This window comes from Macaca fascicularis, chromosome 4 (assembly GCF_037993035.2).
Source record: "Macaca fascicularis isolate 582-1 chromosome 4, T2T-MFA8v1.1".
Lineage (NCBI taxonomy): Eukaryota > Metazoa > Chordata > Mammalia > Primates > Cercopithecidae > Macaca > Macaca fascicularis.
This window is the reverse complement of record NC_088378.1, coordinates 11,757,722-11,782,255: the sequence shown is the minus strand read 5'-3', so window position 1 is coordinate 11,782,255 and position 24,534 is coordinate 11,757,722. Positions and strand designations below refer to the sequence as shown.

At 44.3% G+C, this 24,534-nt stretch overlaps 1 protein-coding gene across 4 annotated transcripts in view; it reads left to right on the top strand.

Annotated features, from left to right (window-relative positions):
• Positions 1 to 24,534, top strand: part of FNDC1 (fibronectin type III domain containing 1) — a 102,675-nt gene that overhangs the window by 35,364 nt on the left and 42,777 nt on the right. For all 4 annotated transcript variants that reach the window (XM_074038997.1, XM_045391696.3, XM_005551521.5 and 1 more), the window contains 5 exons: positions 10,163 to 10,369; positions 17,050 to 17,148; positions 18,991 to 19,108; positions 20,996 to 21,183; positions 21,930 to 22,037. In XM_074038997.1, coding sequence (XP_073895098.1) covers positions 10,163 to 10,369; positions 17,050 to 17,148; positions 18,991 to 19,108; positions 20,996 to 21,183; positions 21,930 to 22,037 — 720 coding nt within the window. The remainder of the gene's footprint in view (positions 1 to 10,162; positions 10,370 to 17,049; positions 17,149 to 18,990; positions 19,109 to 20,995; positions 21,184 to 21,929; positions 22,038 to 24,534) is intronic.

Sequence of the window (24,534 nt, the reverse complement as noted above, 5' to 3'; positions counted from 1 at the left end):
TCACTTCATCCAGGCCCTCAGTGCTGCTTGGCCACTTCCTGATTGTCCTCACACAGTTTCCTTTCTTTCTGCCATAGTGGTTAGTCCAAAATGTCACCACTTTGCTCCAGCCCATTTCCTGGCCTGGGTTCCTTTCACTTCTAGTAGGTGACTTGCTTCCTCCTTCCCTGGGGGGGATGAAGGTTTCAGCTGACCTTCTTCTCCCTCCTGAACTCTCACTGCTCCCTTCCCTCCTGCTGGCTCCAAGGAAGGGCTGTTGTCACCTTCTCTTTAAGGCTGACTTCATCTACATCAGTTTCTTGGAAAGCATGGTAGACCTGAGGGCAGATCTGGGGCGGGATTCATCTTTGGATCCCTCCCAGTGCCTGGCTCAGAAAGTTGATACCTACTGTTGAACTAATTATTTGACACCGAAACAACGAAACTATGAAAACACGAAAAACCAAAGTTTGGCATTGTAAATATTTTGGCATTGTAAATATTTCTTATCTAGCACTCTTTTCATGGGCATATCTACAGAATGATGGGACATGTATACCCCAAACTTGTATTTTGGCCCTTTCTGTAAGTATTTCATCAACATGAGCACCAATTTTCAGGCATATTATCTTGACAGTTTATTTAAATATGACTGATGTGGAAGTTGAAAACTCTAAACATAATGTCTTGAGATGGCTCTCTCCCCAATCTGCTGATTCAAGAGTATAATTAATCCACCAAACCATAATCTCGACACTATTCACCTCTGAACACCTGGCTCTGGCTCCAGGTTGAGGCCCTGACTAGCACTTAGCCATTAGCAACCCCCGTCTTCCAAGCACTTCAGGTTTCTCAGCCATGAAATGATGGGATTCAACAAGAAGCTTCTAGTTCCTTTCTAAGAACTTTCTTAGGCTCCAAAGTTCTTTCTAAGGTTCCAAGTTTCCTTTTAGTTTTGAAATGTCATGAATCTATGAGACCAAGTGAACTGATTCCACTTTTAATGAATGATGCTAAGCTTTGTGAGCACTAGGAAACCATTTGTCATACTGAACAAATGGCTGTTTTCTTATTTCTTTACCCTACTTTGAATATTTTAGGCCAGTGCATTCAAAAGTCATATTAGTGAAGGAGGCAATGCTAAATTGTAATTTCTGCATTTTGAGAATGTACCTGAATACACCAAAGGTACACAGAAGAAACACTTGTGCCAGTGATAACACTGGAAAGCACCTCTCCAAGGGTCCCCTTGTTGAGTGTCCTCCCCTCTGTTCGCAATGGCGGAATTCTGCTGAATGAACCAGTGGAGCTGGCCGTGTCAACTTATTTAAACTGACATGTGTCATTGACGCTTGGTGCAAAAGGTGCCAGCACAGTAAACCAATAGGCAAAGCAAGGGCTCCACTAGATATTTCTGCAGCCAGGCAGTGGAGCTGCTGCGTACCAGACTCGTGCTTAACATGTATCCCAATTCAAAATCATGGAATTAATTATGAATCAAAGACTGCCTTCTTTCCCAGTACAATTTCAATCAAAGCCTTTGGCCAATGGGGAATTAATGCCTGTGGCATTATTTTCGCAGTGGCTTTCTCATGCCGATATTAGTTTTATTTAATGTGCACTTCACAGGGCAAAAGTTTCTGGTTCATGGCCTGGAAGGTGAGCTCCTCAAGGGCAGGGTACTTTGATTTACTCATCTTCCTGTCTCCAGAGCCTGGGACAGTTGCCCAGTGGATGCTCAGGAGATGTTTGTTCAGTGGAAATGCATTTGGAGGTGGCTTCTGCCCCATACCTATGTTTGGTAGAGGAGTGGGCATTGACAAGAGTGTTGACAAGAGCTGGGGCTTGGATGTTGCAGAGGCGCCTGTGAGAAGATTGGGGTCATCTGTGTCTACTTCAACATTGATTCGGGGGTTCTGGGCAAGCCAGTTTGTTGAACTCAGATTGGTGCTACCATTAATCAGAGATTCTATTTCTTGCCTTTTGCTAGTTTGAGGGCCTGGGCCAAAAAAAAAAAAAAGATGTGTGCATCTGTAAACTGGAATTCTTTGGGCTGGCTGGTCTATGAAGATGAGGTGTTTGCACAGCCAGATCCATGGGCTGTGGGGTGGCCTGCCCACTACTCCCTCCCAAGGAAATACTGCCCCAGAATGAGCCCTTCCACCCTAAGGGCTTGAATCTCTTTATCCGAGTGCTCATTTCAAAGCTGCCTCTCATGTTAAAATATAGCTAGACTTTGCTAATTGTAGAGCCCATTCTTTAGGTAATAAAAATGTGGGAGACAGAGGTTTGTGTGAGGAGCTGTTTGACTCCTTTAGCTAGATGTCCTTGGGGAGAAGCAAAGGCCTCAGGAGTCCCTGCTGGCACCGCACCCCCCTGCCCCCACAGAAATGCCATGGAAGGGAGGCAGGAAGGAGCTAGCTGGCCAGAAAAGAGATAACTGGACGCAGCCTTTTCCTACCTTTGAGCTGAAATCACAGGCATTTCATGTGAGGACACAAACAGTGGGGGTGAGGCGCTTTCTTAGGACACCAGGATGTGTGCTTATTTCAGAGACTGGTGAGCGGTTGTTCCGAGTGTGAGGGGCGGGGGCCCTGGGAAGGTGGGAGATGGGTGGTCCCTGCCTGGGCAGCCCTGCATGAAGCGCTTGCGTTCAAGTCCTGGAAGAACCTACGGTAGTTTAATAAAATCTAATACTTCTGATGAGGCCAGCATCTTGGGTTCAGTTGCTGTTTTCTGATTGATATCTGGGCTTTTCTCCGGATATCTGCGAGAAAAAGAGGGCAGGTGTGGGTCTGTGATACCTCTGAGAGGGGAAGCAGCTTTTGTGGGATCCCTGCAAATTCAGATATTAGACCTGAAAGGAAGCACTTCCCTTTAAAGTTATCAACCTACTCATATATTGTAACTGGATCTTTCATCTGCAGGTGAAGCCAATGTGTGTGTGTGTTGCAGAACAGTTAAAAGTTGAAGTAACCAATAGCCGTTCAACAAAACAAGGTCTTTGATTGCCGGAAGACAACTGCATTACTTACCATTCTATTCCCAAAGGAAACAAATACAGAAGAACTTTAAACTGAAACAATCCCCAACAAATCAAAACCCTTTGAACTGAGGTCTAGTTTTCCTTAGAATATTTAACACTCCTTCTCTTTGCTTATAGGCTGTGAGGCCATCTCTGTGTTATACTGTGGGGATCCAGCCATTAAGACCAGAAAAGGATTATTGCCTTCTTTGGTTTCTGTGGCCCTCACGAATCCTGTAGGGGAATGGCTGAGAACTAAAGCACCACCAGATGGATCTAGAGTAGATGCTTCTAATGACTCTATACACTCACGCCAGTAATGGAGGAAACTTTCATAGCTAGTCCCCCAGAGAAGCTGACTGATCCTTCCACACTGTGTTCGTGGGGATTGGGCTGGGGATGGGGAGCGAGTGAGCCGGGCTCGCGATAGGGCTGACCCCAAGCTGCTGTTGCAGATGGCACAGTGATGTCTACATCAGAATCGTGAGATGGCTGAGGAGAGCTACTGGTATTGGTCTTCTGGGCCTAGAGATAAGCCACTGCCACAAATGGGTCACAGAGACTCTAGCCTTGCCTACACAGTGGTAGGATAAGGGAAAGATTCCCCTCCAAAGGCTTATGATCTATACAAATTGAGGGCCGTATCCATGCAAGCAACTGTAGAACCTCTTAATTCTTGTGGTCGTGGGAAGGGCTTCATGGCCATCCCATGTAGAGCTCTGCATTGTCACTAATGCAGGGGATGACCACAGTTTCAGGGCCACTTGGCATTCTGCAGCCCAGCACAGCCTCAGACCTCTACTGTGAAACTGATGGCACAAAGTAGTTTTTATTGATATTCATAGCACTCTACTAGGGTCAATACCAAAGTCAGCTACTGACTGATATTTTGGGTGACATCCTAAAGCCACTGCCATACCAGTGATTCTCGGGGCTTCTCAAACTGGGGTCTCCAGAACTTGGGAGAACGTGACAGAACCAAGATTCCATGAAGGCATAAGGTCAGGGAGAATTTTCCTGATGGCCAGGCATTCAAATGTTTTATTTATTTATTTATTTATTTATTTTTGAGACAGAGTCTCACTCTTCTCTCCCAGGCTGGAGTGCAGTGGTGCAATCTTGGCTCACCATAACCTCTGCCTCCTGGCATCAAGCGATTCTCCTGCCTCAGCCTCCTGAGTAGCTGGGATTACAGGTGCACACCACCAAGCCCAGCTAATTTTGTACTTTCAGTAGAGACGGGGTTTCTCCATGTTGGTCAGGCTGGTCCTGAACTCCTGACCTCAGGTGATCTGCCTGCCTCGGCCTCCCAAAGTGCTGGGATTACAGCTGTGAGCCTCCATGCCCAGCCTACTTTTAGTTTTTAAACAAACACCAAAATGTTATGGAGTAGTCTACAAAATGCAAATGCAATTTTGAGATAAAAATGAACATTAGGAATGAATTTCCATGCTGCAGGCTTCTGAGGAGGGCCCTGTTCATTCTCTCTGCTGTTAGATAAACTTTGGTGAGAAGTTAGAAGAAAGCTTAGTTAAGTGATAGAGTGATTCAGCCCTTCTTCTGTGAAACAGACAACACAAACTCTTTGAAATGGAGTGGCCCCAGGATGGCTTAAAGAGTTTACTTTGTACCTGAGACAGTCCTGATGGATTTAGGGTACCACACTTGGGGGCACAGATGCCGGCAGCCTTGCACCAGCAACTGACAGCAACGTCCCTTTCTTGACTCCGTATCAAGTGGCATTTCCTGAGGCTTCCTGATTTGATGACACCCAGGATGTCAGGCAGGATCCTGGAAGACAGGAAGCCAGAGTCTCTGAAATACTGGATGCTTGCTGTGGGCAGCAGAAATCTCGAACTGAAGGTGGTGATGTTGTCTGGTTTGTTTTGAAAGTTAGCGCAAATGCTTTTTTTTTTTTATAAAGGCTCTTTGGGCTTCCACGATCCATGACATTAGTAATTGGCATTGATTAGCTCAGGGGAGATCAAGGTCCTTTCTCTCTTTTTCTTTTCTCTTTTTCATCTTTCACCCCCCTGCTTTTAAGATCTCTTCTCTTCTTCCAACCCCTGAAAATGCAGTAAGAGTTTACTGACTGCAGGGGTTGGCTGAGGGGCGCTCCTCTGGCGTTTCTGGAGGAAGCAGGGTGTTGCTGTCCTTAGTGTGCTGGCCAGATGCTTGACTCTTCATCAGGGATCTTTCCCAGAGCACTAGACACTTACACATTTAAGAGGAATAGTGCAATGAGCAGATCTTGATGGGACAGATGGTGCTGACGTCCCCTGACGGGCAGTCTGGTCCTTGGGAACTGTGCCAGCTTCTCTGTAAGTAGGGCATATGCACGTCTTGCCAGGGCATCCTGGTGCTGCCCACCACATCCTTCATCAGTGGGGTTTGGGAGGCACCAAGAGGACCTTCCCCTGGAGAAGGTGTGATGCTCGTGCCACACATGGCTACTGGTGACACCAACTCTGCAACCACCATGAGCTTCTCAACAAGAACTGCCATGGAGAGAGCTAGGGCTATCGATCTGACAGATGGGGTGCCAATTCTGGCTTCAGCTTCCTGCTGTCTGGTTTTGAGATGTTCCCTTAGCCTTTCTGAGCCTCACTTCTTTGGTTGGCAAATGGGCTGTGATTGGGTGATTTCAAGGATGGCTGCCAATTGTCCTTTCTCCTTATTGTTAACTAGCTGGGCCTAACCAAATATCACAGAAAACCAGTACATAGTTACACATATTGAGGCTGCTTATGGGAGAGAAAATATGGCATTAAAGAGGGACTTTGCAGTAAGTGTTGCAAATATTGGGTATGTAGAAGAAGAGTACTGTAAATTAATTCAAAGGTGTTTCAGGAGGATTATGTGTCAGAACTTGCACAGGAAGAATGAGCCTGTGATGGATGCAGGCTGGGGAGGCATTTGCTGGAGCTGACCAAGTCTGGAGACGTCAGGCAGTACTGGGCCTGAGCATGAGCTGGGGTCAGGGAGTTCAGATGCAGAGTGTGGTCCACAAAGCTGATGTCCTGCCCCCATCCGGCTATCAGCAGCCGGCCTTCACTGCTCCCGGACACACATTCCCTCCCCTTTCCCTGCCCCTTCTTTCTTCTTCCTCTCAGGCTTCTCATCTCTTCCTTATCAAGCTTCTTCATCAAGAGTGTGCAGAAGTCCTGGTCCTGATGGAGGTGGGAGGCCAGGGTTTGTTTTCACCTGACCAGGTGCTTCTGGTGCACACTGAATTTTGAGCACCATGGCTGTGGTCTAAATGGCTGGACACCCCCTGACCCCCACCCCCGCGTGCAGATTGGTGTCCACAGTTATCCTGGAGGCTGGTGCTGGGGATGGTGGGGCAGCCGTCTGGGGTGAGGTGGGTATTTGGAGGCCCGTGAGCATGCAGGTCGGCTCTTTCAGGTCACGGGGATAAACACCAGGACCATCTTCGTGAAGCTGGTGGTCAGTGCACTGGGGTGTCAGATTGGTCAGTGGGACAAACCAGGTAAACTGCGGCTTTGCAAGGCTGTAGATGGAATGAAACCTCACATTCTGCTGGGAAGTGAGCATGTCCTGCCAGACGAGACCTGGGCCAAGAGAAAGCAGCCACCAGACAGCTGTGGTCATGCATTCTTTTACACCAATGAAGAGAGGGATTTCGAGTCACTGATAATTGCTAGATGTTGATGAAGATGATGAATAACACTCCTCATCTGGCTATGGGCAACCTCAGATTTGAAAAGATTTTCAATGTAAAGGGTCCTTGGCAATAAGCCCTCTCTTTTGTTCACATTTGCTTCTTTGAAACACTTTTTTTAGTGCCCCTGTATGCAAGGCGTGGTGGTAACCTCTGTGATACATTCACAGCTCCCATTCTGAAGGGGGCTGCCCACTCAGGTAGTGAATCTAGTAAGCGAGGGATTTCATTTTTGTCAGGGCCACAAACACAACTAGTGTGCTTAATATAGCATATGTCAGGTATGGCACCAAACGTTTTACATGGTTATATTACAAAGCCCATATGCTGGGCACTATCTTACAGAAGAAACTGAAGATCAGAGAGAAGTCTAAGCCACATAGCCTGTAATAGATTCGATGCAGACTTTGACTTCAGAGCCTGTGACTTCAAGCCCAATTCAGAAGCTACCAAGTTTAACTAGCATAGAATGGGTAAAACATCATATTGAGTTTTAGATTTTTTTTCTTTGTAAAAAAAAAAAGATTTTGATTCTGTACAAGTTCAGAACATTTGTCAATTTGCAAAGCTGGTGGCACAAATCAGGAGAAATATTTGAATCCTGTCTGGTTTCTGAGGTCTGCTGCAATCTGGATGGTAATTTTTTCACCCAGGGGACGTGCCAAGTGGGTGACATATAATCAGTTGCCGTAGGTCTTCTGTTATCAGCCAGTTCTGAGTGCAATTCACCTGATTACGTTGTACCAAGAGCAGTTGAGGGAATGTGTCCAGCCAAGTCTGAAGTACACTCAACGCTGGTAGATGTGAGTTCCATCACCCTTGGCAGTTGTGACTTCCTGTTTTCAAGATAAAAGACTTACAAAGATTTATTAGAGAATTTTAGAAGGCTTTGGTGAGGCTATCACATACAGCCCAGAGAAAACACTTAAATAATTTAATTGCAAATGAATTTGAACCATATGGCTAGTTTTCTTAATATGCACATCAGTTTAAAAGAGGATTACCAGATGATCTATAAAAGATGTTTGATGGTATATATAACCCAGAGTATTAAAGAAAGGAAATTTTCAAAATACTTGAAAAAAATGGAATTGGTTTTTCTAAACCCAAAGATTTGAAAGAGAGACAATTGTGTTTAGAGGGAGGACATTCTCACTTCACTCTGGTTATTACGGAGACAGCGAGCTCCATGTTGTCTAGGGAACAGTTCTTCCCGGGCGGTCTTTGGTGATAGTCCTTCTCTTGTCCATTTGGTACCTGCTGAGAATACTGTTTGTTATATGTAATGCCTACTGGGCAAGGCAGTTGTGTGTTAATACTCTGAAGGGAGCCTGTTGACTCAAAACCCTTGCTTCACATTAATTAGAAGCGGTTGGGAGGTTGGTGGGATGGCCCATGGGGTAAGGGGGAGCTTAAATGAAAGGGGCACCATGGAAAGGGGATGAAACTGGGAATCAGAATGGTTGAACTCAGGTCCCTGCCTGGCCCTAAACAGCTACGTGACTGTCTGTCAGCTACTACTTCCCCTCTGTGAACCACAGTTTTCTCATGGGGGTGATGACTCTATCCTACTTACCTTGGAGCTGTTGTAAGGACAACTAGATGAACTATGTGAGAGCTTGCTGCAGAGCGAAACATTTCATAAAACAGGGGGATTGCAAGAGCCAGCCTTGGCCCTGTCCCCAAAGCTGTTCAGTGGGCCTGGTCTCCTTCTAGGATGGACAGCAAAGCCAGAGCCTGGAAGGGGGAAGTGTGTGCAGTGAGCAGGAAGCTGTTGTCCCTGCTGTTGGGGTGTGTGGCTCATGTTTAGTGAACCTGGCATTGTGCAGGACAGAGCCACCGGCAGACACTGCAGGCAACGAGCTTGTGCCATCTGTGACCAGGCTCCTTGTCCTTGGAACTTCACTCCTGACTCCTCAGGGACCCCACCCCTCAGGAAATTTCAAAGACCTTTTAAACATTTTTTATTGCAGCTTATGACTGTTGAGTGTCAGGGATTGCTGAGTCAGAATCGGTTTGTCCTGGAGCAGAGACCTACCATCCTCCCCAAGGCCCAGCAGGGACAGTGTAACCCCCAGGAGCGGTTTCCATCCCCAGACACACGGCTGGGAAGGTCTCAGGACTGCAGCAGAGCTCAGGGCAGAGGATGCTGTGTCTGCTCAATGATTCATGTTTCAGCTGACTCACATAAGACCTGTGTGTGTGTTCTCAGTAGATCTGCTCATTTTACTGGATTATACTTCTGGACTGAAAACAAAAAAACTTTAAAACAATTATGACTTTGATTATTAGGGAAAGTATTTGTTGAACACGACATGTGTTGTCTTAGTAGCCTGTAGGAATGGGGTGCCCAGTGACTGGCTGGGTAACTCCAGCTAATCTACAAGTGGATATTCCAATTCAGGATGTTGGAACCAGGTGTCTGCCATTTCAGCATCTCCAAAGGCTATTGATTTATGTGTTCTTGAAGAGTATGCTAAATCGTGATATTAGATTTTGTTTTTATGTCTTAGTGTTGAAATGTTAGCCTAGCTGGGAATTTTCCAGTCTAATAAAATTAGTCAGAATTGGTGATGGGGTTAATGTATATACGGAGGAAGAATGCTGGGAAGTAACTGCCTTACACAATTAAAGAGGTGCTCTTTAGCCTAACTGGATCCCCAAATGAGGGCTTACAATGTGATTAGCGGCATATTCTAAAAGAGGGCAAGGTGGTAGTCACATGATCCCTAACCCTTGTTTCCAAACATACCAGCTCTTACTTGGTATACAAGCAACATTTTAAACACTAAGTATTGACCACCAGAATGCCCTGCTTTGGGAAAGTTCACAGTGAGAACGTTTCTTGAGATTGATTGGCTTAGCAAGAGGATTTCTCAAAATTGATTAATGTAGCAAGAAAAAAGAAACAACAGACACAGAGGATAGCAGCGATGGTGTAGCATGACCAGGCTTTGTCTGGAGGAGCAAGACTTAGACATGGAACAAAAATTAGGGCCAAAATAGAAATCAGTTAATGATTCATTGTAGAGTCAAGGAAAGCCCATCTTTTCTACATTACAGTGAAAAAGCTTTCTGGAGGAGAGTTATAAATAGCACATAATGTCTCTCTGCTATATTTTTATACTGACCTTTAGCTCTTGCCAGAGAATATATAATTTTGGCCTAACGGGGACAAAAGGAAATAGATAAAAAAGGACACTGTAAAACATTCAAGATTTCTGGCGGGCAGTCTCACAACATGGAATGTTTTAATTTCTTGAGACCTTTTGGTATGAAACGTGGGGCGGAATATGTGGATAGAGTATTGATACTGTTGGGGGAAAAATGTCCTTACTAGAATTAGTTACCAAGAAACGTATGTTTGATGCTCAGCAGCTAATTGTTGAGGCTCAGTGTCTGGAAACCTTATGTGCATGATGGCAAACTCTAAGTGGTCTACCGTCTAACCACTTTTGTGTCCTGCCCTCTTTAAGAAAAGGAAGTGCCCAACAAGCCCTTGCGTGTGCGTGTCCGGTCCTCAGATGACAGGCTGTCCGTTGCATGGAAGGCACCACGCCTGTCTGGAGCCAAGAGTCCACGCAGATCACGGGGTTTTCTCCTGGGCTACGGGGAGAGTGGCCGGAAGATGAATTATGTTCCACTGACGAGAGATGAGCGGACACACGAAATTAAAAAGCTAGGTGAGTTTCATATTCATTGGTATTCAATGTTTCCATGGTCTTCGGGATCATTTCAATATTGAGAAGCTCATTCATGACAGAGCATTGTATTTTAGTTGTAATGTCCACTTGCCAGGTGCTGCAATGATTTGAATCTCTACTGTTTCTTCCATCTCCATCCTGGACGCCATCATTTTAACCTTTTGTTAATGGTAGCCCCAGGCTGCCTTCCTAGTGCCTGTCAGTTGCTTCCTGATCCGACAGCACAGACTCGAGTCAGGCCATTTTCCTGGACTTGAGTCTAATCTTGTCATCTTGGCTGTTTTTGTCATTTTGTTATTTGAAGCTTTGTTTTAGAATCCTAGGACACTGGGCCTTGGGTCCCATTAAGATGAGACATGGTAGCCAAGTGAAACTGCAAGTCAGGCTGTATTAGTCAGGGTGCTCTAGAGGGACAGAACTAATGGACTGTGTGTGTGTGTGTGTGTGTGTGTGTGTGTGTGTGTATATAGATGCTACACACACACACACATACACACACATATATATATAAAGGGGAGTTTATTAAGTATTAGCTCACACAATCACAAGGTCCCACAATAGGTCATCTGCAGGCTGAGGAGCAAGAAGAGCCAGTCCAGGTTCCAAAACTGAAGAACTTGGAGTCTGATGTTTGAGGGCAGGAAGCATCCAGCACAGGAGAAGGATGTAGGCTGGGAGGCTAGGCCAGTCTCTCTTTTCATATTTGTCTGCCTGTTTATATTCTAGCTGAGCTGGCAGTTGATCAGATTGTTCCCACCCAGATTGAGGGTGGGTCTGCTTTTCCCAGCCCACTGACTCAAATGTTAATCTCCTTTGGCCACACCCTCACAGACACACCCAGGATCAATACTTTGTATCTTTTTTTTTGGAGATGGAGTCTTGCTCTGTCGCCCAGGCTGGAGTACAGTGGCATAATCTTCGCTCACTGCAACCTCCGCCTCCTGGGTTCAGGCGATTCTCCTGCCTCAGCCTCCCGAGCTGCTAGGATTACAGGCACGTGCCACCACACCCAGCTGATTTTTGTATTTTTAGTAGACATGGGGTTTCACCATGTTGGCCAGGCTGGTCTCGAACTCCTGAATTCAGATTATCCACCCACATCAGCCTCCCAAAGTGTTGGGATTGCAGGCATAAGCCACCACGCCTGGCCAATACTTTGTATCCTTTAATCCAATCAAGTTGACACTCAGTATTAACTATCACTCAGGCCATCCTCCCTTTTGTCCACCCCTTACTGGGTAAAGGAAGCACTGGCCAGGGAATGCTGATGGGAACCTTTGTTGTGACGGGGAGAGATTATGTGCTTGTTCTAGCCTGGAGGGAGCGTCCTGATCTTTGCAGGCCTTATTCATCCATAAGCCTGGATAGCGGCTATAGGCTTGGCTCTGTGAGGGGCAGGGCTTATCGACTTATTCCTCAGGCCTGATGCTTCCTGCCTGTGGAGACAGTGCCCAGAGCTGTCTCACCCCTGCTTCCTGCTTCTCATTGGTGCCTTGGAAGAAGCGTGGGGTAAGCATGGCTGGGCCCTTCATCTCTGCCCCTGTGGGGAAGCCAGGCCACAAAGAGCACACGCAGGGCCCAGGGCTGCTTGAGCGGAGAGCCTAATTCTGGGTTCCGTGTAAAGCATACTTGCCCCATGTTCCCCAGCTTGCTTTTTACCACTGTCATAAGGTTTTCAGCCCCCACAAATGACTATTCTGGCATTTCCTATCAGTTCAGTACTCAAGCAAGGGAAAGGATGTGATTTATTGGGCCTTCTGGAAGACTCATGCAAGACCTAGGCTTCTCTTCCCTTACCTGGAGGGGCCTCTTCCCCTACCTATAGGGGCCTCTCCCCTTAACTATAGTGGCCTCTTCCCTTACCTGGAGGGGCCTCTTCCCTTACCTGGAGGGGCCTCTTCCCTTACCTGGAGGAGCCGCTTCTGTTACCTGGAGGGGTCTCTTCCCTTGCTTATAAGCAGGCGTCTCAGCTTCCTGCCCTGTGGTGTGGAGGCTGGAGGTGGGAGCGGTGGGGGAAGGTGTGTGTGCTATGCCGGGAGGCGGTGCTGAGAAGGCAGCCTGGCAACCATTGCTTGGGGCCTCTTAGTCTTAAAAGGTAAAATCCCTCAGACAAGGAGAGGGATGAGCAGACAGTGAGACTGAGACGGGCGAGACCAGACAAGGGCGTGGTAAGGGAGGAGAGGGGAGAGTTGCCTAGCAGGAGAGCTGCCGGCCTGCACAGACAGAAACGGTGCTCAGGAAACAGCCGAGGTGGGCAGCAGCCGCGTGGAAACAGAGCACTGGCTTAGACGGAAGCCTGGCGAGACCACACTCCTAGGCGCTCTGAGATCGCCTAACTCTGCAGAAGGTACAACCATGCATTTAGGAGCCTGCATAAGCAGCTCTGTGCTCTTCAGGACCTCTGAGGCCAGCTCCCTGGGTCCAGGTAAGCTGGCTCAACTTTGGTGATGCAGGCCAAATCTACTCCACATGTCAGCAGTTTGGATTTGATCTGGCGGAGACATTGGGTGGATGGTCACATCAGATCCCTTCCCTGATACAGCCCAGGATGTCCCTATTCTGTTTGTAGCTGTTCAGCCACCTGCTGAAGACTGTCTTGGAGGAACTCTGCTGCCTGGCGGGTGTTCCAAGTACAGGCGGGCTGGGTGTTCCAGGCACGGGCTGGCCGCATGGAGTTTTGTGCCTTTGCGTGATCTCCACTTGGTAGCATAGGCAGCTGAGAGAGCCAGGCACAGCGTCAAAGCCAGCCCAGAGTACGGACTCCAGACCTATTCAAACACAAAGGAGACCAGCCACCCCTCTGCTGCAGCAGCATGTGAAATGTCAAGGGAATGCAGGAAGCAAAAGGAGAAACTCACACATGAAATGTCAAGGGAATGCAGGAAGCAAAAGGAGAAACTCAAGCTGGATGTCCTTTGCCAAGCGTGACTTTAGTATTAGCAGCAAGAGCTCGAATTAGAGACTCCACCCCCTGATGCCACAGAATAATTTGTATACCCTTCAGTCATTCCTTCCTGAGCCACCCTACACAGGTAAGCTGGCTCTACTTTGGTGATGCGGGTCAAATTCTGCCCGGCATATCAGCAGGAGAATAGAGTTCCTGTTTTTGCATCTCCGCTGCTGCAGGGGAGCTTTGTTTCAACGGACAGCTCGCTTTGTTCTGAGCCTTTTGGGAACGGTGCACACTAAAGTGTCACTTAGCATCGACAGGTTTTTCAACTGACTGGATCTGTTGTTGTTGTCGTTTTTATTTCTTCAGTAGTGAACTGCTGGCTCACCTGAACATGGTGGAAGGATGTTTTTTGCTGCCTGAACGTGAGCAAATATTGGATCTGAGATCGGGGTGGGTTCTGGTCCCCACCTGGGTGGACAGGACAGCCTCTTGGGCTTCTGGTCAAATGAGTTAGCTCTTAAATTTTCACACATAAAAAGCACTGGACTTGCTACCGTGAATGATGTAAGAGGTCACTGTGAGGAGGAGGGCTCCTGGAAGCTTGCCCCATCATGGGGAAAAGGTGGTGCAGGATGGGGCTGAAGTGGATTTTCCTCAAGGTGTTGGAATGGACCTGCCATGTCAAGGGAAGCCTGTCTACCCACTTATCCTGCATGGGATTTTCAAACTGTTTATACCAGAGAGACCACAGAACCCTTGGTACTACAGAGAGTGGTCACATGCTAAGGAACCTTGAGGGGTGGGCCTTATGTCCTGCAGCGGAGAGCCGCTCTCCGAGCCACTCTCTGTCACTAAACACATCTTACTGGGCATCTCGTGCATCAGACGCGATCCCAGGGAGGCCCCAGTGTTGAACTGACTGTCAAAGGAGGCCCCACAGAGAAGGTGGCATTTGGGCAAAGACTTGCAGCTGGAGGGGCCGTGGAACTGTCAGGGGAGAGGAGGCTGCAGGATGGGGAGCTGAGAGGGAGCAAGGGACTTCCTTCTACAAGTCACCAAGGAGCTGTGGGAGTCATGGAGGGCATTTTTGCCACGTCCATTACACACTTGAGGTCGGGAAGTGGGCAGATGTGGTGGCACTGACTGGGGGTTCCTGGGGTCGCTGGGCTGATGACGTTGGGGCCATTTTGGGAATTTCATTTCCTCTCTTTTTTTTCGTGACAGGGTTTCACTTTGTCACCCAGGCTGGAGTGCAGTGGCGCAATCTCGGTTCACTGCAACCTCCACCTCCCAGGTTTAAGTGATTCTCCTGCCTCACCCTCCCAAGTATTTAGGACTACAGGCACCTGCCACCATCTCCAGCTAATTTCTGTATGTTTTAGTAGAGGCGGGGTTTCACCATGTTGGCCAGGTTGGCCTTGAACTCCTGACCTCAGATGATCAACCCACCTTGGCCTCCCCAAATGCTGGGGACTGCAGGCATAAGCCACCTCATCTGGCCCATTTCCCCTCTTTATTCAGTAATCAGGGGCACAGAAAGAGGTCATCTTGACACCGTTGTATGTTCATCGTATCTCTATGAGGAAGAGACAGCTTGCTGGGTGTCCGTGGCCTGTTCAGCTCTGCGCCCGCCCCTCCTCTGCAGTAACTGAGAGTCAGGCTTTGGTGCCTGCAGACCTGGGTGGGCCTGTTATCCTTGTCTGTGAAGTGAAGACAACAACAGTAGCTTCTGCGCGGGGCTTTGTTAAGACTCAATGAAGAAGTGCACGTGAGAAGCTTAGCACAGAGGAGAGCTGTCATTGTGTTTACTGCAGAGTAAAACTTTTTCTTAATGATAACTTTGGGCCAAGATTAGTTTCAAGAGTGCAGCAAATCATGAAATCTGGGCATTAAAAACAAATCTCAGAACTTTAAGAAATACATTGAAGGCACATACAAATTTCAGTTGTGGGAAATTGTTCATTTCTTGGTGGTTCTTGAGAAATGATGGGACACTGCTTTCCCTGTTTAGTTACTTACATGTGTCCCTGGACTGTGAGGTTGAATAGCTATTTTTGTTTATTTGTTTACTTCTGGCGAGATTTCGTCGTCAATAGCACCGAGTAACGAACAGATCTGAAGTGACTCCTCCGTATAGAAGCTTAGTTTGATGTTCTGTGTATTCAAGTGTTACAAACTATTTCCTCCCTTTTATAAAACACACATTTAAAAATCTTCTGGTAGAATAAGAGGTGAATGCTGAGTGCCTCCGTATAAATAATTTACTCATTTATGGCTAGAGTATCACCCGCATTCTCTCTGTAGAGAGCAGGCTGTCAAATATTATCCTCTTCCCTTGAAACCTCTGATTCTTCTACAGCAGCTCACTCTCCATAAACAGTCCCTCTGTGTGAGAATTTTGAACACAAGTCTCCTTTCCTGTTTAGCACAACATGCCTGTAAAGACAAGAGAGCGATTTCCTGCTGCCATCTGAACATGTGCAGTGCCTGAAGGAGAGAGTGCGTGCTCTCAGCTCCCCTTAGGATCTTAGTGTCACCTCCGTTAACTGACCTAGGTCCTACCTGATATTATAACTATCAGTACTAGATATAGGCCAGATTGCCACATTTCTATTCTTGAAATGATTAAAGCTGCAACAGGAGCCTTGGTCAGAGAGTCTGGAGTGAGGTATTAGCAATTTTGGATTCAGGATAGATTATGAGTTATTAAATGTGTGACCCCGGGCAAGTCACTCAATTGTTAGAGCTTTATGTCCTTATTTATAAGATAAGAAGGTCAAATAAAAAATAAAAAAGGTTTTACCTAGGTCTCAGACTTTATGATTCCATACTAATTGAGAGGACAAGTTTTGTTCCATCACTGCATTTTTTTTCCTCCAACTACAATGGCCCCTGGTATACACAGCGATTGGTTCCAGCATTCCCTGAGTATACCCCAATCCCTGCAGACTCAAGACCCTGCAGAATCCACATACAGCAAAGGCTGGCTCTCCCTATGCTCGGGTTTGGCATCTCTGGAATACAATCCTATCTGCATCTGGTTGAAAAGAATCCATGTATAACGTGGATCTGCACAGTTCAAACCTGTGTTGTTCAAGGACCAACTGTTCAATTTTCAAGTTCAGGTTTCGTTGCATGCTAGTGGGATCCCTCAGAGGGTGGGGGCAAGAACTGACTGAGAGAACCATCCAGAAATAAGGGGTACATTGAAAGGCTTCCATGTGCTGTTAGTAAATCTTCAGAGACTCTGTTTTGAGGATTTGAGCTTTGAAGGGCACAGCATTCCACAGGGAAAGAAAGACCTGGGCTACTCATGTTGCACATTGGCTATTCTTTTCTTCTTTCTTTCTGGTAACAGATTAAAAACACAGTAACCCCCTCTTACCAATTCTGGAAGTAGAAAGAAATTGGGGGAATTATGTGGGTAAACGTGTTATTCTTTTTTAAAGCATTTATCTCTTTCTGATGGGTTTGTTTTGTTTTTGTTTATCTCTTTTTGATGCTGATGAGGTAGAAACCTGTTTTTCAGGAATTACTGGTAAAAATCGGTTCCCCATTTTCTAATATAATAGTGTTCTTTTTGAGTTTAATTCCTGCAGTTCTTGGGCTCGCCCTTCGTTGTCCTCAAGAAGTGAAAATGCCCCCAGAAAGAGAAAATGGAAAAAGGGGAAGGGGAGGAGGAATGCAGAACCCCCTCCACCCCCAGGGGCTGTGTGTTTCTGAGAAATCCAAACCAGAATCTCATCCCTCACTCCCTGGTCCACAGCCTCAGAGTCCGTGTATGTCGTCTCCCTGCAGTCCATGAACTCCCAGGGCCGGAGCCAACCAGTCTACAGGGCTGCCCTAACAAAGCGAAAGATCTCAGGTATGTTTCTAAGGATGCATTTGGTCAAACCATAGTCTGGTATGAACGCTATGTTGTTTCCAAATGATGCTGGCTGAATGATAAATTACATGAATTTTACTGAGGCTAAAAGAAATAACAGGGCAAACGTGGTCACATTTTGGGTGTAAGCGTGTTGCTTTTATATGCAAAGGATAGAGTGCTTTTGTGATGGAATACATTTCACTGTTTATTTTGAACCACTTCACTGTGCAGTAGATTTGCTGTGATAGGAGCAGCCAAGCGTTCATTCCAGTAAAGGTGCAGTCTGGCTCAAGCCTAAATTGCCTTGGGTGATGCACTGAATGACAAGAGAGAGAAAGAAGATCAGGCAGGAGGTGGTGCATGCAAGATAAGCACACACATATTATTTCAGCTATATCTGCATTAAAATGACATTGAGAATCCTCAGAAAAAGCATCATAGGGGTTTGCTGAGAGCCTGATCACTGTCCACATGGCTACATTTCCCACGTCCTTTCAGAGACATTTTCTATATTCCTGATACATTAACAAATGACAGGTACCTTTTCTGGACCACATATCTTAATTTAAAGAGGCAATCTGCAATATGATTATTTTCATGAGTTCACAACAAAAAATCAAAGTTATACTTTTTTACACTGTATGAAGTTCCACAAATACGATGTTTCACTCTTACTATTGATGACTTGCTGCCATAGGATAAGTCCCTGTATCACTTTTCTAGAAGGCTATTTTCACCTTCCCCTGCTGGTGGTAAAATCCACATCCTCTTGAAATATGGTTCCTGAAAAGTGAAAAGAAAAAATGAAACAAAAAACTAAAACAAACAAAAAAACCCCAAGAGACTACAGAGTAATATTGAAGATGTCTTGTGAGTCTTTTGAACTGAGACTATAAGCTTTGTGGCTGTGATATGTTCTATTGATAACAAAGATAAATCTCTGTAAGAAATTGGCAAACTGACTTCTGGTTCATATCTGAACACGTTTTAATCTGTCTTGGACTCACACCTTCTAAAATGTGAGGGCATCAAACCCAATGTGAATCTTCCAGTTGTTTGAACCAGAATTTTCATTTCATGCCATGATCATCAAGGAAATGTGAGTAGAGTTTTCCTTCTCCTAAACTTTTGCTTTCCATAAAAATGTTATTATTTTCCAGAAACTTAACAGTGTTTATTGAGAAAGCACTGAGTTACTTGGACCATCTTTCACCCAGGCAAAGCATCCCCTTTGTACTGTTTTATATGTCGATCGGGTTGGGCAGCTTTTAAAGTGAAATGCTTATGTCTTTCTTTCTTTTTTCTTTTTTGTTTTTGTTTGTCTTTGAGACGGAGTTTTTGCTCTGTCACCCAGGCTGGAGTGCAGTAGAGCCATCTTGGCTCACTGCAAGCTCTGCCTTCTGGGTTCACACCATTCTCCTGCCTCAGCCTCCCGAGTAGCTGGGACTACAGCTGCCTGCTACGCCAGGCTAATTTTTTTGTATTTTTTAGTAGAGACAGGGTTTCACCATGTTAGCCAGGATGGTCTCGATCTCCTGACCTTGTGATCCGCCCACCTTGGCCTCCCAAAGTGCTGGGATTACAGGCGTGAGCCACCACGCCTGGCCAAAATGCTCATTTCTTAGCCTGTGTTTAAGAAATGCAAGATGGAGATTTTTGTTTTTCTACACTGACTAATCAAATAATTGTTTACCTTTCTATCAATTTCATTTTGTCTACATTACACACAAGCAATCTAAAACTTATGCAGGGTGAGTAATGGCCTGTCAAGGACTGAGGAGCTCAGAGCAGAACCTGTTGTGAGAGAAAGCCTTTCTCTGGGTCTCATTGTCATTTCAGAAGAGGACGAATTGGATGTACCTGATGACATAAGCGTCCGAGTTATGTCATCTCAGTCTGTGCTTGTGTCCTGGGTGGATCCTGTTCTAGAAAAACAGAAGAAAGTTGTTGCATCAAGGTACTTTTGCTTGTTTATTTGTCTTTATATATGAGAGATGGGGTTTTTCTGGCCCTGAAAAGACATGTATTTAATGATTTTATTTTCTGACTTACATGAATGCTGGCCTCTTTTGTAGCTGAATAGCTGAATGGTAAATATTCTATGACAACCTAGTTAATCCCAAGTGTGCTCACACTTTTCCCACAAATCAGATGTTACCAGGGCCTCGTATGTAGTACACACAGCAGGAACTCACATCTCACTTGCTCAGTGATTTATCTTGTGTCTGGAAATTTCCTAGATTCCATTTCTTTCTTTGCCTCTATTTGTGTTTTGCTTTCTCTCATTGATGTTCTGTTCATGCACAGGGTCCACTTTGGGAGGAGTCTCAGCGTTCCTCCTGTGATCCAGGAAGAGTCACTGTAGGATGGACTTTATGTAGAGTGGTGGACAATGTCTAATGCCTTACACTTAGTAGCTCCTCATTAGACTTTGCTAAACACTGACTTGCTTCATGTCTGGCTCATTTACACATAACACTTACCTTCTCTTAAACCATGATGTGATGCTATTCTGGCTTTTATATTCATTTGCAACAGCAATAAAAGGCAAACCAATCATAAGGTTAAAATATTCTTATGTTAAAAGGCTACTAGTGAACATCATTTCTAGTTAGTGGTAGATTAATATAGCCATCAAAATTTTAGTTCTATGACTGAATACATTAAGTAACCAAGACAAAGCCACAGATGTGGTGGCCTGGTTATTATGCATTAATTTTTCAACCTCTCTGCAACCAGGAAAGGGGAATATAGTTTAAAACGAATGGGATATGATGATGGCATTATATATATACATATATATAAATGATTATTCATATTAGATATATAGTTTCCTCCACTGTCTGCTAGTAAAAAAGATATCTGCTTTTTTTTTTTTTGAAAGACCTCAGAAGATTCATAGCGATTCTCTCCCTAGCCATGTGGTCTTCATCAACACGAAGTGTTCCTTTTACCATTGGACTTTGATTTCCAACATCTTGCTGAAACCAGAGAAGACTTGAGTTTTCTTAGCAGAACTGTTGTGTTAATTGGTGTGCTGTGTCTTCAACTGAAATCTTCTCCTGACATATTCAGTATAACAAATAGCACATTTTAAATATATCAAATGCTTTCTACTGCAAAGAGGCCACAAAGACGATTTCTTTGAAAGGGAATCAAATAAATGGTGTTTGTGGCTCTTAGACTGTCGAGGGTGTCTGCTGTCAGGGGTTGCTGAACTGTCCATATTTGGTCATAGCGTATTTCTCCCCCGATAACCATGCACCACAGTTCCTTCTGTAGGTGCCTCTGTCCTGCTGTGTTTCACATTTTCGCTCCTTTTCACGGTAGTAAGTCTACTCAAAACCACATGTTCCCGTTCCTCCTGAACCTATGGAAAACATGCCTGATTTGGGATGAAATGAGTCTTTTTGTCTTTCTTTTCTGGAGAGCTGAGATAACTGTGGGCCAGGTCTGTACTGATGCCTTGAGTAGACACAAATACAGATGCACACACACACACTCACACTCACTAACACACATCCCTGATAATGTAGTTGCCTCATAAAAGCTGTCTCCTTTCTCTCCCTTCCCTTTATAATCTCTGCTTGCTCTTTTGAGCAGTATAAGATTTTTTGGTCTTGAAAAGACACTAAGCTCTGTTTTTTCCTCCTACTTTAGACAACTTTGCTTGGAACTTAAGCAGATTCTTTAAGCCAGTCACATAGTCAAAAGTTTAGATTTTTCTCCTCTTTGATTTTCTTACTTACCTCCCAAAGTCATCACTTATGAGGAAGGAAAAACAAGGCATCTAGTGTTGAGTTGCAGAGAATTTGATAGATCATTGTGTTGTGTTTTCTTATAGACAGTACACCGTGCGCTATCGAGAGAAGGGGGAATTGGCCAGGTGGGATTATAAGCAGATCGCTAACAGGCGTGTGCTGATTGAGAACCTGATTCCAGACACCGTGTATGAATTTGCAGTCCGTATTTCACAGGGTGAAAGAGATGGCAAATGGAGTACGTCAGTCTTCCAAAGAACACCAGAATCTGGTCTGTATTTGAAACGGCCTTTGAATTTTCAATTTGGGAATTACACCCAAAATACGATTTAAAGACAATGTAAGATGCCAACAGTGACAAAGGCCAGCATGGGCATTTTTGAAAGTCACATTAACCTTACATTTTGGTAGAGTTTCTATGCATACGTGCAAAGAAGTTAAGGAACTGTTCTTTGGGTCCATGTTTTACCATTTGTTGGCCTTTTCCACTAGCATGTTGTTCTGTTGTTCCGACATGTGGAGCACATTAAATCCCAGTGTGTAGCATTTATCAGTCACCATTGTATGCGTGAATGCCCTTGGGTAATGGATGCTCTTGCATGTAGGAGAGCCTCTGCTTTCCTGAGGCTGAGGCTGCATTTGATTCTGGGAAAAATTTTGGTCTGTATCCAAGGCTACCATTCTTTTCTCTTAAACTATGTCTTTCAAAGTTGTATTAAGATGAAGTTGGAACTGGAGCTTAATCTTAGTATATTTCAATATTTGGCAATGAAAGAAATTCTGAATTACTAAGACAATTTCCCTAGATATGTCTAAACTCATTAAATGAATTGGTTGTATTGACATAAATCACTATATTACACAAAGAACCAGTGTGGAATTTTCTCTCAGGTATAATAAAAATTAACACAGTAGCTCTTCAATAAAAAAAAATGTGTACCTACAGACCATGTGCTATTTACATCTAGAATGTCCACTAAGGCATTTAAAAATGTTTCATTCCTTATCATTTTGTAGCTCCTACCACAGCTCCTGAAAATTTGAATGTCTGGCCTGTCAATGGCAAACCTACGGTTGTCGCTGTATCTTGGGATGCGCTACCAGAGACTGAGGGGAAAGTGAAAGGTAGGAATCTTACTCCCTAAACTATAAGATGCATTGATTCTGATGAACATGGCCTCTGCTTACGGCTTTGTTGACTGAAAATGAAATAGGGAAGCAACATACGTCTAAGAGGTGCTCACCCAAGGGACAAGGATATTTCATGCAAGATTTTCATTGCCCAAGATCCAAGCAGTCACGAAAGTGACTATTCTTTTCATCCTTTGAAGGCTTTTTGCTGTTGCTGTTGGGAAGGATGTTTTTCATTGCATGGGTGTGACAGCATAACCTTTTCCCATCTGGACAACACCCTGGCTTTCATGCTATGGGTCTTTTCCTTGTGCTAGGAAGATCACAAAAGCAGAGGTCAGCAGGAATCCTGCAGAGCCGTCAATATCTTTCGTGGGACCGTAAATCCATTTAATGGGTTTGAAAAGCTCAAGTAATAATTGCTGGAAAATGGATTTATTCCCTATTTGTCACCATTTGTTTGTTTATGTATTTATGGATGACAAGGAAAACATAACACCAAAATAGCAAAAAGCTAGATATTTTAAAGAACAAAAATAGAGTAAAGCATTCACAACTAGTTAAATTTTAAAATAGTCTGTTGAGAATACTAAATACACACAAAAAATCTTTTATTGTTAATGTAAAAGCATTTAAGAACCTTTCAGAATCTGTTTGGAGACATTTTAAAGAGCTAGGCTGAAGTTTTTCCTGGCACTGCCTATGCAAATATACTCTAAGAATAGAAAGGAATGGAGGTTTTATTCAAGAAATAAATAATTTTTATTGTTATTAGCTTTGCGGGGCAACTTTAAGTCTAATATATCCAGAAACTATAAAATGTTTGTGTAAGCGTAAAGAAATCCAGAAAATTACTACTAATCTCCTTTGAGATTTTCTTAATTGAAAAAACTGAATGGTTCTCTTTTATATTCGTCCAAAACTACGTTTGCTGACACGTAGGATGTCTTTTCATGGAATAATAGAAGTTAAGGAAGGTCGATGTGGAACTGTATTTTCTATACTTAATGGATTTTCACTTTTTGTTTTTTTTCAAGAATAGATTGTACTATTTTCTCTCTCTCTCTCTCTCTCTCTCTCTCTCTCTTTTTGCCATTGGAATAGATCCACAACAAGAGAAAAATATTAATTTGGTCCCTTTAAATCAGGGATGTCCAATCTTTTGGCTTCTCTGGGCCACATTGGAAGAAGAATTGTCTTGGGCCACACATAAAATACACTAATGATAGCTGATGAGCTTTTAAAAAAAAGGGCCATGCATAAATCTCATAATATTTTAAGAAAGTTTATGAATCTGTGTTGGGCCACATTCAAAGCTATCCTGGGTTGCGTGCAGCCTGTGGGCCACGGGTTGAACAAGCTTGCTTTAAATCATTCTTTTTATGACAATTTGAACTTTTAACTTCCTCTCTATTAAGTATTGTTGTGCTGCTGAGAAGACCTCTGAAAATTGAATAAAGACTTTTTGCTAACTACTTTTTGTTAGCTAAAAAATGAAAAGGTAATTATTGCACCCCTAGTGACTTTGTTACCATGCAACTTGTGTACTCTTCCTCTCTCTGTCATCTTAGTTGATATTTACAGTTCCTTGGCAAAAGAAGTTCCATGGTAGTCAATTAAATATTGCCAGAAATAATAACTGCAACTGAGTTTTTATGTCCAAAAAAGCTCGCTATCTTAACCCTGCTTAGGTAGTTTTCATAAGGATGTAGTGGTGAGATTAAAATTAATAATTACATCGGGGCATTTTCTATGTACGAGAAATATAAAACATAATAGAAGAATATACTTTGACATGGCTAAACTTATTTTCCAGATGGATTTAATTTATTTTAAAATTTGAATCACAAAATTTTATAGACAATGGGTTCTCTTAATTCTTACTTTTGACCACCACAAATGACGAGTTTGTTGATTTTCAATGAGAAATGAATGCTGTGTTTTTTCCAGACAAATGCTGCAAAAGCATTTTTGGTTGAAACTTTTTTTTTTTTTTTTTTTTTAAATGAATGTACTTTTTAAAGATTGGAGCTAAGGGAAAATAAAAGATCATCCATGCGCCTGATAATTGTTGACTTTTCTGTGATTCAAGTTACTTTTCTTTACTCTTACTCATTTCTTTTTCTTTTCTTTCTTTCTTTTTTTTCTTTTTTGAGACATAGTCTCACTCTGTCGCCCAGGCTGGAGTGCAGTGTGCAGTCTCAGCTCACTGCAACCTCTGCCTCCCGGGTTCAGGTGATTCTCCTGCCTCAGCCTCTCGAGTAGCTGGGACCACAGGCACATACCAGCATGACTGGCTAATTTTTATATTTTTAGTAGAGATGGGGTTTCACTCTGCTGGCCAGGCTGGTCTCAAACTTCTGACCTCAAGTAATCTGCCCATCTTGGCCTCCCAAAGTGCTGGGATTACAGGCATGAGCCACCATGCACAGACCCTACTCATATTAATTTGATGTTTTGTAAATCTTGGGTTCATTGAGAGGAAAATAGG